At 39.4% G+C, this 14,053-nt stretch overlaps 1 protein-coding gene across 5 annotated transcripts in view; it reads right to left on the reverse strand.

Annotated features, from left to right (window-relative positions):
• Nucleotides 1-14,053, reverse strand: part of DNAJC18 (DnaJ heat shock protein family (Hsp40) member C18) — a 32,098-nt gene that overhangs the window by 12,904 nt on the left and 5,141 nt on the right. For all 5 annotated transcript variants that reach the window (XR_005355406.1, XR_005355407.1, XM_038530259.1 and 2 more), the window contains 4 exons: nt 13,415-13,598; nt 4,679-4,824; nt 1,858-2,043; nt 816-922 (listed from right to left, as the gene is read on the reverse strand). Coding sequence is in view for 3 of the 5 variants with exons in the window: in XM_038530259.1 (XP_038386187.1) it covers nt 816-922; nt 1,858-2,043; nt 4,679-4,824; nt 13,415-13,598 (623 nt within the window). In the remaining 2 variants the exon portion in view is untranslated. The remainder of the gene's footprint in view (nt 1-815; nt 923-1,857; nt 2,044-4,678; nt 4,825-13,414; nt 13,599-14,053) is intronic.

The raw sequence follows: 14,053 nt of genomic DNA on the forward strand, positions 1-14,053 counted from the left end.
GAGAAGACTAAAGGAGACCCACCCACAACTGTATTGACACCCAGTAATGCTCATGCAGCCCCCTTTTTTAAGACCAATGAAGTAGACACCTCTGGGTGAGTCTGCCCAGACTATGACTCTCACAGGGCCATGTTAGTATTATGCAGCTCTGTTGCCTTGGCCACAGCTGAATGAACTGGGAGATATCTAACCATTGCAGAGATAATCACATTCTCCTTCCTAGGAATTTGGAATTGAGATCCATCTTTGTTCTCTGCTAGACAGTCACCCAAAGAAAGGATACATACTCTTAGGCAGTATGGATTGGCTATTTGCAAGAGGAAGTAGAACGAGAATCAAGCAAATGCATAGAGGCAGGAAAAGTGGAGACAATCTGGCCACAGAGTCATGGAAAGATAGCTGCATGAGTGCCTGACTGTACCTTAGTTCCTGGTTTCCATCTGTCGTGAGGCCCACCTGTGCTTCCTGATCTTGAGCTCTATCAGACTCCCTAGATCCCCTACTTTAAACTCCCTTTAGTTCTGAATATTTTGAGAGGAGTTCCTATTCTCTGCAATGAAGAAAAGCTTGATCAAGATAGCCCCACAGGGGAACTGATTCCCTAGAACAGCTACCAAAGAACAGGTAGGGAAGGAGGTACCATTCTGGCCTACTTGGGCCAATTATTCACTCCTTCCTACCACTGCCTCTGCTTTCCAAAAACACATGTTAATAACATCACTCAAGCTGAACTTCCAAAACCCAATCATATACACCATAAAAGTCAGCTCAGTATAATGCTGATGAGCAGCAGTTCAGCCATCATTCTGTGGTACCTGAGGCTTATCTTCTTCTTCCTTCCGTGTCTGCATCCTCTCACGTCCATGCTGCCGGCGGTAATAGTGGGTATCATCTGTCACATTTGAAAACATATGAATATTTCCTGGAAGAGAAAGGATATGGGATATGGAAGACACTCCTTCCTTGCTTTTTCCAAGGTCCTTGTTCCCAGCCAGGTTCTCTAAGGGCAGAGCACTGTCCCACTTTACTCAGTAGAAAAATAAAACGGTAGGTAAGCCAAGTGAATCAGGTGCAGATGGAATGTGCTTAGCTCTCCTGCTTTTATTTAAACAGTCCTTTGTAACTAGTGAGTGAGAGATCCCAAAAGGCTAGTAGATAAAGAACATCTTTAGGTCATGCATCCTCTCTGACATGCTCCTATCTGCTTCCTTGTCCAATATCAGATTATGTCACTAGTATCTTTTTTATTTTTTTTAAGTAAGCTCCACACCCATTGTGCAGCCCAATGTGGGGCCTGCATTCACAACCCTGAGATCAAGGCCTGAGCTGAGATCAAGAGTCAGACATCCAACCGACTGAGCCACCAGGCGCCCCAACATTAGTATCTTTAAGAGCAACTCATAAAACTCAGTTTACTACCTTCTCTGAGGGTATTTTTCTAACTTTTATCTTTATATAGTTGCTATTTTGCAATAATCATAATAGGCATCTTGCTACTTTTATTTATATTTATTATATTATTATATTACTTTATTTATTATTATTATATTTACTTTATTTATAAAGCACTTAAAAATATATAATCCTCACAGCAGCCCTGTGAGGTAGATATTATCAGTCCCATTTCTCAGGTGAGGAAACAGGATCAGAGAGACTAAGTGATTTGGTTAAAATCATGTACAGTTGGAGGCTGGAGGCTTCCCTCAAACCCTAGCTCATCTGATTCCAAATTCTTGCTGTTTCCACCATTCCACAGTCCCTCTATTCAGATCCTCAAAGAGGAGCTAGCTGAGATACAGAAATATAGACAGAGAGAGATATATATAAATTTTTAAGTGATAATTTTGAAATACTCACCTGTAGGAAAATGTCCTCCAAAGAAGACATTGAATAACTCTTCTGGAGTGATATCAGCTTCAAAGTCCCTGTAATAATTATAAGGTCTGCCTCGAGGGGCAGTGAAAGTCACCTGTTCGTCTCCATATTCATCATAGCGGAGTCGCTTGTCAGGATTGCTCAGGACTGCAAAGGCATTTCCTATCGCTGCAACCAAAACCAAAAAATACCTGAGTACGCAGTCTTTGCTGTAGCTGAGGGTGATCATCAGAGCAGCAATGATGAGCCTAGAGTCACTTCACAAGAGCCTAAAGAAAGGTGCTTGGCTGCTGGGGATTTACCCCAAAGATACAGACGCAGTGAAACGCTGGGACACCTGCACCCCAATGTTTATAGCAGCAATGTCTACAATAGCCAAACTGTGGAAGGAGTCTCGGTGTCCATCGAAAGATGGCTGGATAAAGAAGATGTGGTATATGTATACAGTGGAATATTACTCAGCCATTAGAAACAACAAATACCCACCATTTGCTTCGACATGGATGGGACTGGAGGGTATTATGCTGAGTGAAATAAGTCAATTGGAGAAGGACAAACATTATATGGTCTCATTCATTTGGGGAATATAAAAAATAGTGAAAGGGAATAAAAGGGAAAGGAGAAAAAATGAGTGGGAAATATCAGAGAGGGAGACAGAACATGAGAGACTCCTAACTCTGGGAAACGAACAAGGGGTGGTGGAAAGGGAGGTGGGTGGGGGGTGGGATTGATTGGGTGACAGGCACTGAGGTGGGCACTTGATGGGATGAGCACTGGGTGTTATGCTATATGCTGGCAAATTGAACTCCAATAAAAAGAAAGAAAAGAAAAGAAAAAGAAAGAAAAAAAAGAGAAGAAACAAAGAAAGAAAGAAAGAAAGAAAAGAAAAGAAAAGAAAAGAAAAGAAAGAAAAGAAAAGAAAAGAAAAGAAAGAGAGAAAGGTGCTTGGGCCTAGAAAGTTCACCAGAGTTCTTGCCCTTGACATTTTCCATGATCTAAAGTTGATAAGCCAGAAGCACTACTGGACTCAAGATGAACTAAGAACCACTGCTTTCATTCATCAAAAATGTGTCCTTATTTCTCTTGAGAGCAATTAGTTTATGGTTGGAAATAGCTCATACATAAACAGTGGTATTCTAACTTGAAGTCAGAAACAATCTTCTAAATAAAATAATCAGTAAAATGATTGCTGGGCTAAAAACAAAGTCCCCACAAGTCAGTCACATTGTTCCAGCTTACTTTAGAAAGTGGGCTTTAGAAATTGAAAAACACATCTCCAGTGTCTCAATGAGTGAAATCTTATCAAAGACTGGATAGATTACACATGCTTACTATCACTTCTCCCTATGCATAAATGTGCAAATGTTGTCCAATTTCATTTTAACATACAATCAGTGCCAAAAAAAATCTTTAAGACAGTCCCACTCCCCACCTCTAATTGAGTCAACACCAACAGAAACACAGTCAGAAAGAGCATTTCTTTATGATTCTTCTGGCGAGGGAATTATATTAAATGTTTATAGTAATAAAACAGCTAAGCAGAAAAAACTAACAAAAAAAGCCAAATAGTTGCTTCAATATCACATCCCTTGAAATCCGGCCGGTTTCTCATAGAAATGGCATTAGGTCTGTGAGATACTTTACATGAAGATGTAAAGAGAATGTGGGTTATCTAGTTGTTTCCTTGTAGAAACTGTGGGGAGAAGAAGATTCACAATGGCACATCAACAAAGGGAGATTGTCCTTTGAGGGAAATATAGACTTTTAAAATGTTTTCAGAGCTATCATTCTTTAGTTTTTCTTTAGAAAAATTCCAAATCTACAAAAACATTGAAAAAGTAGTAAATAAACACATGTATATCCTTTATTTGATTCATCAATTGTTAGCATTTTGCCACATTGCTTCCCTTAACTGTCCATACACACGTATATGTAATATGTAGAAATTTCTTTTGTTGAAGCCTTTGAAAGTAGGCTGCAGATATTATGGCACTTTATCCCTAAATATTTCAGCATCTATCTCCTAGAAGAATCCCCTGCATGATCACAATACCATTTTCATTGCTCAGAAAATGAACAATCCATGCAATTCATGCAAGGTTCTTGTAATATATTTGCTTTTATATTCCCTTAGTTTAATTTAATCTAGAAGAGTCTCCTTGCCTTTTCTGCTTTTCATTATATTGACTTTTTTGAAGAGCAGGTCAGTGTTCTTTGTAGAATGCTCCATATTTTTATGGTTTACTCATTACTAGATTCAGATCGAACATTTTGCAAGAATAGCCCACAGGTGCCATATCATATAATGTGAGGTGGGTCCAGCATTAGTGATGACAAGTTGGACCACGTGGTTAAAGTGGTGACAGCTAGATCTCTCCATTATAAAGGAATTTTTTCCAATTTGTAATCAGTAGGTATTCTGGGGGATGATGCTCTGACATCATGTGAATATCCTTTTCAACAAAAACCTATCACCCAACAGTTTTAGCATCCAGTGATAATCCTTGACTGAATCAGTGGCTTCACTGGGGTTGAAGCTCTTAAGTAAGATTTTTATTTATGTGTCAAATCTACAAAATTACCATTCCAGAGAAACGGAAAAAAAAATTTTTTTTTCCCGAAGAAATTAAGGTAAATGAATGAAGACAGGAGGGAGCTGTGCTGATAATGACTATTTAAGGGATATGGCAGGAAAAAAAGGCCTCACTTGTGGCCTTATAAAATTATTACAGGGGAGGCTGAAAACAGCTTGTGGCCAAACATCACAAGAAAGGCAGAATTAAACATTAATTCCAGCTCAGACCTTTGAAAGCATCAGTTGCTCCAGGAGCACAATTCTTGTCAGGGTGAAATTTCAGGGCAAGTTTTCGATAAGCTTTCTTAAGCTCTTCATCACTGGCATTTCGAGAAACTCCCAGAATTTCATAGTAATTTCGGCATTTCTTGATCCTAAAAACACACATCAGAAACACATATGTCTACAAAGGCCCCTTCTGTACAACTAACTGTAAAATAGTACATTTTTACATTTACATTTGGTCCTCTAATCTGTAAGTCCCAAAACAAACCTAAAAGAAAATTGGTGAACACATTCATGGAATTTTCAAATTGATTAACAGTGTCCCCCCCACCAAGAGCTTAATGCTTTTAAAAGTATTTTTTAAAGATTTTATTTATTCATGAAAGACACAGAGAGAGAGGCAGAGACATAGGCAGAGAGAGAAGCAGGCTGCCTGCAAGGAGCCTGATGTGGGATCACGACCTGAACCAAAGGCAGATGCTCAACCACTAAGCCACCCAGGTGTCCCGAAAACAAGAAATTTTAAAACAGAGTGATGATATAACTACATTATCAGGTAGCCTCTCAAAAATTTTAATGTACAATCATGAGAGAATGAGAGTGAAAAAGGCAGATAATGTGTTTGTCTTATTAGGAAAATTGTTTTAAACTTGCAGACCCCCTAAGGGCTTGGGGTTTCAAGCCACACTCTGAGAAATGTTGTGCTAGAGCATGAACTCTGGAGTCAAAATGCCTTGGTCAGGATCTTATCTTGCTGAGTACTTAGCTCCTGTACCTTAGTGTCATCTTCTGAAATGGGCTAATAATTCCAACTAACATTTCACGAGCTGTTATAATTTAAATGAAGTAATTTAAATTAAGTATTCATCAAAGCGTTTGATAGCATGTGACGCTATATAAATATTGGCTATTATATAACTATCATTCTTTTCAAAAGCTGCATGTTATTGCATTTTATGGATTATATATATATTCTTTCCTGATAGTCACTTATAGAACATCTCCGGTCTTTTGCAACTACACAACCCAGTTAGACAGAGAGGCCGAGTCTTGCTGAAGAGATTAAAGTAAGTCAGTAACACAGGCTGGACTGTAAACCAAGGTCTGGAATGTCAATCATGGTCCTTCCCCAAGAGTTGCCCATGGGGATCCTTTGGATCCCCAGCCCAGTTTCCAATCCCTGTTTCCATGGCAGATACTCCTCTGCTTCTTTCTCTCTTTTGTATAAATTTGTTTTTTTTTTTTTTAAGATTTTATTTATTTATTTGAGAGAAAGGGAGACAGAGCATGAGCAAGGGGGAGGAGACAGAGGGAGAGGGAGAAGCAGGCTCCTTGCAGGGAACCTGGTGCGGGCCTGGATCCCAGGCTCCTGAGATTAAGACCTGAGCCAAAGGCAGAGGCTTAATAAAGTGGGCCGCCCAGGCACCCCTAAATTTGTTATTTGTTTAATAACAGTTTTCTTGAACTACAATTCACATATCACAAAGTTCACTCTCCTAAAATGCACAATGAATTGATTTTTTCTAAGTATATTCAGAATTGTGCACCCATCACCACTACCTAATTCCAGAACATCTTCATTACCCCAGAAAGAAACTCCATACTCATCAGCAGTCATTCCTCATTCCCAACCCCTGGCAACCACAAATGTACTGTCTCTATAAATTTGCCATTCTGGACATTTCATATAAAAGGAATTATACAATATATACACTTTTGTGTCTTGCTTCTTTGACTAGCATGATGTTCAAGGTTCATTCATGTTGTAGCATTTATCAATACTTCATTCTTTGGTTATCAAAAAGTATTCATTGTATGCATATTCCCCATTTTGTTTATCCATTCATCAGTTAATTGGCCTACAGGCTGTTTTCATTTGGGCATTATTATGGATGATGCTGTACAAACATTCATGTATACGTTTTTGCGTGGAAGTATGTTTTTATTTCTCTTGGTATATACCTGGGAGTGGATATGCTATGTTTAGGAACTGGCAATCTGTTTTCCAAACTGGCCACACTGTTTTCCATTCCTACAAGCAATATACAAGGGTTCCCATTTCTCCACATTCTTATTAACACTTGCTATTATCCATCTTTTTTATTATTGCCATCCTAGTGGGTGTGAGGTAGTGTTTTGGCTTTGGCTTGTATTTTTCTAATAACTAATGATACTGAGCAACTTTTCAATGTTTATTGGCCATTTACAGAACTTTTTCTTTTTTCTTTTTTTAAGAGCCATTTGTATATATTCTTTGGAGGAATGCTTATTCAGATCCTTTGCCCATTTTTCAATTGGGCTATTTGACTTTTTATTATTGTCTTGTAAGTGTACTTTATATATTCTAAATAGAAGTCCCTTATCAGATACATAAGTTGAAAACACTTTCTCCTGTACTGTGAATTGATTTTTCACTTTCTTGATGGTATCTTTTGAATACAAAAGCTTAAATTCTAATGAAATCCAATTCACCTATTTTTTCTTTTGTCATTTGTGCTTTAGATGTCATGTCATGAAAATGTACATTTTTGTCTTCTAAGAGTGTTATAGTTGTAGCTTTTACATTTAGGCCTTACATTAGGTCTTTAGTTAACTTTTGCGTTTGTGTGAGAAAGAAGTCCAAGTACATTGTTTTGAATATGGATATCCAGTTGTCCAACAGATTTATTAAAGACAATTCTTTACCCTATTACATTGTCTTGCACTCCTTTTTTTTTTTAAAGTAAGCTGTATGCCCAATGTGGGGTCTGAATTCAAGACCCTGAGTTCAAGAATTGCATACTCCACTGACTGAGCCAGCCAGGTGCCCCTGCCTTAGTATTCTTGTCAAAAAAATTAATTGGCTCATGGTGTTGTGTTTCGGTGTTACAGTATGTTGGACATCTGACCCTTTTTTTTCTTTTCTTTCTTTTAAAAGATTTATTTATTTATTTATTCATAATAGATATATAGAGAAAAAGAGAGAGGCAGAGACACAGGAGGAGGGAGAAGCAGGCTCCATGCTGGGAGCCCGACGCGGGACTCGATACCCGGACTCCAGGACCGCACCCTGGGCCAAAGGCAGGCGCCACACCGCTGAGCCACCCGGGGATCCCCTGACCCTTTTTTTTCTTTTAAAGATTGTAAAGAGAGAATGCAAGTACAGGGAGGGGCAGAGGGAAAGAGAGAGGAAGAAAAGCAGAGTCAGTGCTGAGTGCAGGCCCCAATGCCAGGCTCGATCTCAGGACAGAGCTGAAACCAAGAGTCAGATGCTTAACTAACTGAGCCACCCAGGCGCCCCAGGGTGTCCAACTCTTGATCTCGGCTCAGGTCTTGATCTAAGGGTCATGAGTTCAAGCCCTGGATTGGGCTCCATGCTGAGTGTGGAGCCTACTTAAAAAAAAAAAAAAAATCAATCGACCATAAATATTAAGGTTTACTTCTAGACTCTAAAGTCTATTCCATTAATCTACATGTCTATCCTACGCTAGTCTACACTGTCTTCATAACTGTAGCTTTTTTTTTTTAAGATTTTATTTATTCATTTGAGAGAGAGAGAGAACACAAGCACAGGGGAGGGGCAGAGGGAGAGGGAGAAGCAGGCTCCTGGCTGAGCAGGGAGCCCAACTTGGGCTTGATCTCAGGACCCTAGGATCATGACCTGAGCTGAAGGCAAGATGCTTAATCAACTGAGCCACCAGATGCCCCTGTAACTGTAGCTTTGTAATAAGTTTTTCAAATTGGGAAATGTGAGTCCTCCAACTTTGTTCTTTTTCAAGACTGTTCTGGCATTCTGGATCCCCTTGCATTACCATATGAATTTTAGGATTGGCTTTGTCAATTTTTTTAAATGTTATTTATTTATTCATGAGAGACAGAGAGAGGAGAGAGAGAGAGAGAGAGAGAGAGAGAGAGAGAGAGGCAGAGACACAGGCAGAGGGAGAAGCAGGCTCCATGTAGGAAGCCCAATGTGAGGCTCAATCCCAGGACCCCGGGATCATGACCTGAGCCAAAGGCAGACGCTTAACCCCTGGCTTGTCAATTTCTGCAAAAAAGGCAGCAAATATTTTGATAGGGATATGTTGAATCTATTGATCGATTGGAGTAGTATTACCATATTTCCATTACCATACGCCTTATAATCCATGAACACAGGCAATTTTCCCATTTATTTAGACCTTCTTTAATTTCCTTAAATGAAGTTTTATAGTTTTCAATGTACATTTTATACTTCTCTTGTTAAATTTATTCCTAAGCAGTTTATACTTTTTTGGACAGTGTTATAAATGAAGCCTGCCTGCCTGCCTTCCTTCCTTCCTTCCTTCCTTCCTTCCTTCCTTCCTTCCTTCCTTCTCTTTCAAGATTTTATTTACTTGAGAGAGAAAGCGAGAGAGAGCACAGAGGGAGAGGGAGAAGCAGACTCCCCATTGAGCAGGGAGCCAGACGTGGGCTCCATCCCAGGACCCTGGGATCATGACCTGAGCTAAAGGCAGATGCTTAACTGACTGAGCCACCCAGGTGCCTCTGAAACTGTTTTATTTTCCATTTTTGGATTGTTCATTGCTAGGGTACAGAAAAACAATGATTTTTGTATACTGATCTTATACTTTGCAACTTTGTTAAACTCATTTATTAGTTCTAACACTGTGTGTGTATTTCTTAGGATTTTCTATATTATATCATATCACTGTGAATACAGTTTTACTTCTTTCCAATCTGGATGTCTTCTTTTTAAAAAATGTTTAAAAAGATTTACTTCTTTATTTTAGAGAGCAGGAGCTAGAGAGAGCGCACACAGCCAGGGAAGGGGCAAAGGGAGAGGGAGAAGCAGACTCCCAGCTGAGCAGGGAGCCCAACTAGGGGCTCGATCCTAGGACCTGGGATCATGACCTGAGCTGAAGGCAGACATTAACCAACTGAGCCAACCAGGTGCCCCTAATTTTCTCATTTTTAAAAAAAGATTTACTGGGGTGCCTGGGTGGCTCAGTTGATTGAGCATATGCCTTCGGCTTAGGTCATGACCCAAGAGTCCTGGGATTGAATGCCACACCAGGCTTTTTGCTCAGCAGGAAGCTGCTTCTCCTTCTCCCTCTTCCTGCCATTCCCCATGCTTGTACTCATGCTCTCTCTCTACCAAATAAATAAATATAAACTCTTTTAAAAAATTAAAAAGATTTACTTACTTATGTGAGAGAGAGAAAGAGAAACAGCACACAAGCAGGGGGATGAGCAGAGGGAGAGGGAGAGACTCAAGCAGACTCCCTGCTGACTACGGACCCAAAACATGGGGCTTGATCTCCAGACCCTGAGATCATGACCTGAGCCAAAAACTAAGAGTCTGAAGCTTAGCCAACTGAGCCACCCAGGTGTCCCCAATCTGGATGATTTCTCTATTTCTTTCTTTTTTTTTTTTTTTGCCTAAATGCCCTAGTTTGAACATCTAGTACAATGTTGAATAGAAGTGGCTAGAGTGAACATACTTGTCTTTTTCTTGATCTTGGAAAGCATCCAGTTGTTCACCATTAAGTATGATAATGTTAATTGTGGGGTTTTTGTAGATGGCCTTTATCAGTTGAGGAGGTTCTCTTCTACTCCTATTGTGTTGAGTATTGTTATTATGAAACAGTGTTGGATTTTGTCAAAAGCTTTTTCTGCACCTATTAAAATTATCATGTGGCCTTGTCCTTTATTCTATTAATATAGTGTATTACACTGATTAATTTTCATGTGTTAAACAACGTTGCATTCTTGGGATAAATATCATTTGGTCAAAGTATATAATCCTTTTTTAAAAGATTTATTCATTTTTTTTATTTGAGAAAAAGAGAGAGGTGGGGGGCACATAAGCAGGGGGAAGGGCAGAAGCAGAAGGAGAAGGAGGGGCAGAAGCAGAGGGAGAAGAGCAGACTCCCCACTGAGCACAGAGCCTAACATAGGGCTTGATCCCACAAACTGGAGAACATGACCTAAGTATAAACCAAGAGTCAGATGCTTAATTGACTAAGCTACCCAGGCACCCCAAGCTATATAATCCTTTTTATGTTTTTCTATGTTGCTAGAATCTATATCCATAAGGGATATTGATTGATAATTTAGTTTTCTTATAACATTTTTGTCTGGTTTTAGTTATAGAGTAATACTGGCCACACAGAATGAGTTGAGTAGTGCTCCCCTCTCTTGTATTTTTTGTAATAGTTTATGATGGATTAGTTAATTCTTCTAAAAACATTTGGTAGGGATCCCTGGGTGGCGCAGCGGTTTGGCGCCTGCCTTTGGCCCAGGGCGCGATCCTGGAGACCCGGGATCGAGTCCCACGTCGGGCTCCCGGTGCATGGAGCCTGCTTCTCCCTCTGCCTGTGTCTCTGCCTCTCTCTCTCTCTGTGACTATCATAAATAAATAAAATTTAAAAAAAAATTTAAAAACATTTGGTAGAATTCACCAGTGAAGTCTTCTGGGCCTAGGTTTTTCTTAGAATATTTTATTTTATTTTATTTTATTTTATTTTATTTTATTTATTTTATTTCATTTTAATTTTCTTAGAATTTTTTATTTTATTTTATTTAAATTCAATTAATCAACATGTAGTGTATTATTAGTTTCAGAGGTAGAGTTCAGTGATTGATCAGTTGCATAGAATACCCAGTGCTCGGGGATCCCTGGGTGGCGCAGCGGTTTAGCGCCTGCCTTTGGCCCAGGGCGCGATCCTGGAGACCCGGGATCGAATCCCACGTCAGGCTCCCGGAATGGAGCCTGCTTCTCCCTCTGCCTGTGTCTCTGCTTCTCTCTCTCTCTCTGTCTATCATAAATAAATAAATAAATCTTTAAAAAAAAAAAAAAAAAAAGAATACCCAGTGCTCACTATACTACATCCCCTACTTAATGGCCATCACCCAGTTACTCCATCCCCCCACCCACTTCCCCTCCAGCAACTCTGTTTGTTTCCTATCTCTGTCTGTCAGGGTTTCCTATCAACCCTGTCTCAGTCTCTCATGAATAAATAAATAAAATCTTTTTTTTTTTTTTAATTTATGATAGTCACACACAGAGAGAGAGAGAGGCAGAGACATAGGCAGAGGGAGAAGCAGGCTCCATGCACTGGGAGCCAGACGTGGGATTCCATCCCCGGTCTCCAGGCTCACGCCCTGGGCCAAAGGCAGGCGCCAAACCGCTGCGCCACCCAGGGATCCCTAAATAAATAAAATCTTAACAAAAAAATTTGTTGGCGTACAATTATTCATAGTATCCTTTCAGAATCTTTATTATCATTATAAGATTGGTAGTGATGATTTTAGTTATTTGAGTCTTCTCTCTTTTTCTTGGTTAGCCTAGCTAAAGGTTTGTCAATTGTGTTAATATTTTCAAAAAACCAACTTTTGGTTTTGTTAATTTTCTGTTGTTTTTCTAACCTCTATTTCATTTATTTCCATTCTATACTTTTTCCTTCATTCTGCTTGCCTGGGTTTAGTGTACTCTTTCTGCGCTTTTTTTTTTTTTTTTTCTAGTTTGTTAAGGTAGAAGGTTAGATTACTGATTTTAGATTTTTAAATATATATATTTAAATATTTATAGCTATAAATGTCCTAATATTGCTTTAGCTGCATCCTATACACTTTGGTATGCTATGTTTTCATTTTCATTCATCTCAAAGTATTCTCTAATTTTTCTTATGATTTCTTCTGTGACAATTTGTTCTTTAGGAATATATATTTATTATATATATGTATACATATGTATATATATGTACATGCATATATATATGCATATATATATATATGTTTTAAAGATTTTATTTACTTATTTGAGAAGGGGAGAGAGAGAGCATGAGCAGGGGAGAGCGGCAGAGGGAGAGGGAGAAGCAGACTCCTCACTGAGTAGAGAACTTGGGGCTTGATCCCAGGACCCTGAGATATGACCTGAGCTGAAGGCAGATGCTTAACTGATTGAGCCACCCAGGCATCCCTCTTTAGGAACATATATTGTTGGGACACCTACATGGCTCAGCGGTTGAGCGTCTGCCTTCAGGTCTTCAATTCAGGGCATGATCCTGGAGTCCTGTGATCGAGCCTGCTCCTCCCTCAGCCTGTGTCTCTGCTTCTCTCTCTGTGTCTCTCATGAATAAATAAATAAAATCTTTAAAAAAAAAAAGGAATAAATATTGTTTAATTTTCACATATTTGTGAATTTCCTAAATTTGTTTCTGTGGTCGATTTCAGAGACCATACACTGTATGATTTTAATCCTTTTAAATTTATTGACACTTGTTTTGTGGCCTAACATCTGATCTATCTTGGAGAATGATGAGACACCTGGGTGGCTCAGCAGTTGAGTGTCTGCCTTTGGCTCAGGGCATGATCCCGGGGTCCTGGGATCGAGTCCCTCATCAAGCTCCCTGCATGGAGCCTGCTTCTTCCTCTGCCTGTGTCTCTGCCTCTCTCTGTGTGTCACTCATAAATAAATAAAATCTTTAAAAGAGAGAGAGAGAGAGAGAATGTTTCACGTATATTTGAAAAGAATGTATATTCTCCTGTTGTTGGCTAGGATGTTGTATAGACGTCCATTATGTCTAGTTGCGTTTCCCTGCTTCTCCTTTCCAGCTGGAAAGTGACCTCAGATTATACCCTAACAGTACACTTCCACTAGTCTTGCCTCTGAATTGTGCTTCAATAATAAAAGTACTAATAGCCATCAATATATATATATAAAATATCTGCCAGGAACTCTACATTAAAATCACTCATGTCATTCTACCACAGACTCACCTTTGTACCCCAAGCAGCTGTTCCTCAGTGTAAGTGGCACTCCCCTCACCCTGCCGGGTTTGATTCCACTCATGCTCAGATTTTTTTTCCTTTTGTACTTTCATGCAGTTACAGCAGCCACATGGGTCATGACTTTCAGGTCTGTCTTCTGGGTATTTGTTTCTTCTAACTGCATCAATGTAAGCTGCAAAGCAATAGTGCCTCCATTAGGCCTCCATCTGGTCTGCAATCAACTTTGCTATCTGCCCTAGCTATCAAGGAGGACATAAGTATGAGGGCCAAACTACTGACATCATACAGATTTTTAAGCATCCATATAAAACTGAACGAACATCTTCCTTGAGAAAACAATGTAGTAAATAGAGAGGCAATCATGAAAAACATATAATGCTAGAAATATGAAGCACAATAATGTCCACCATAACGACAGTGGTCATTCAGCAAATAATTCTGGATCAGAGCCAGAAAAGGGGTTTAGAAGGCACGTCCTCAATACCTTGCCTTTCAAGAGGTGTCTACCTTTAGTGCAATGCAGGGGAAGTCTTTATTTTTCTGTGATCCAATGGTCAGAAGTGACATTGCTCATAAAAAATTTTTTTGTTGTTGTTGCAGTGCCTCCCACCACTAAGATTTAAACTA

The sequence above is a fragment of the Canis lupus genome, chromosome 2, assembly GCF_011100685.1.
Source record: "Canis lupus familiaris isolate Mischka breed German Shepherd chromosome 2, alternate assembly UU_Cfam_GSD_1.0, whole genome shotgun sequence".
Taxonomy (NCBI): Eukaryota; Metazoa; Chordata; class Mammalia; order Carnivora; family Canidae; genus Canis; species Canis lupus.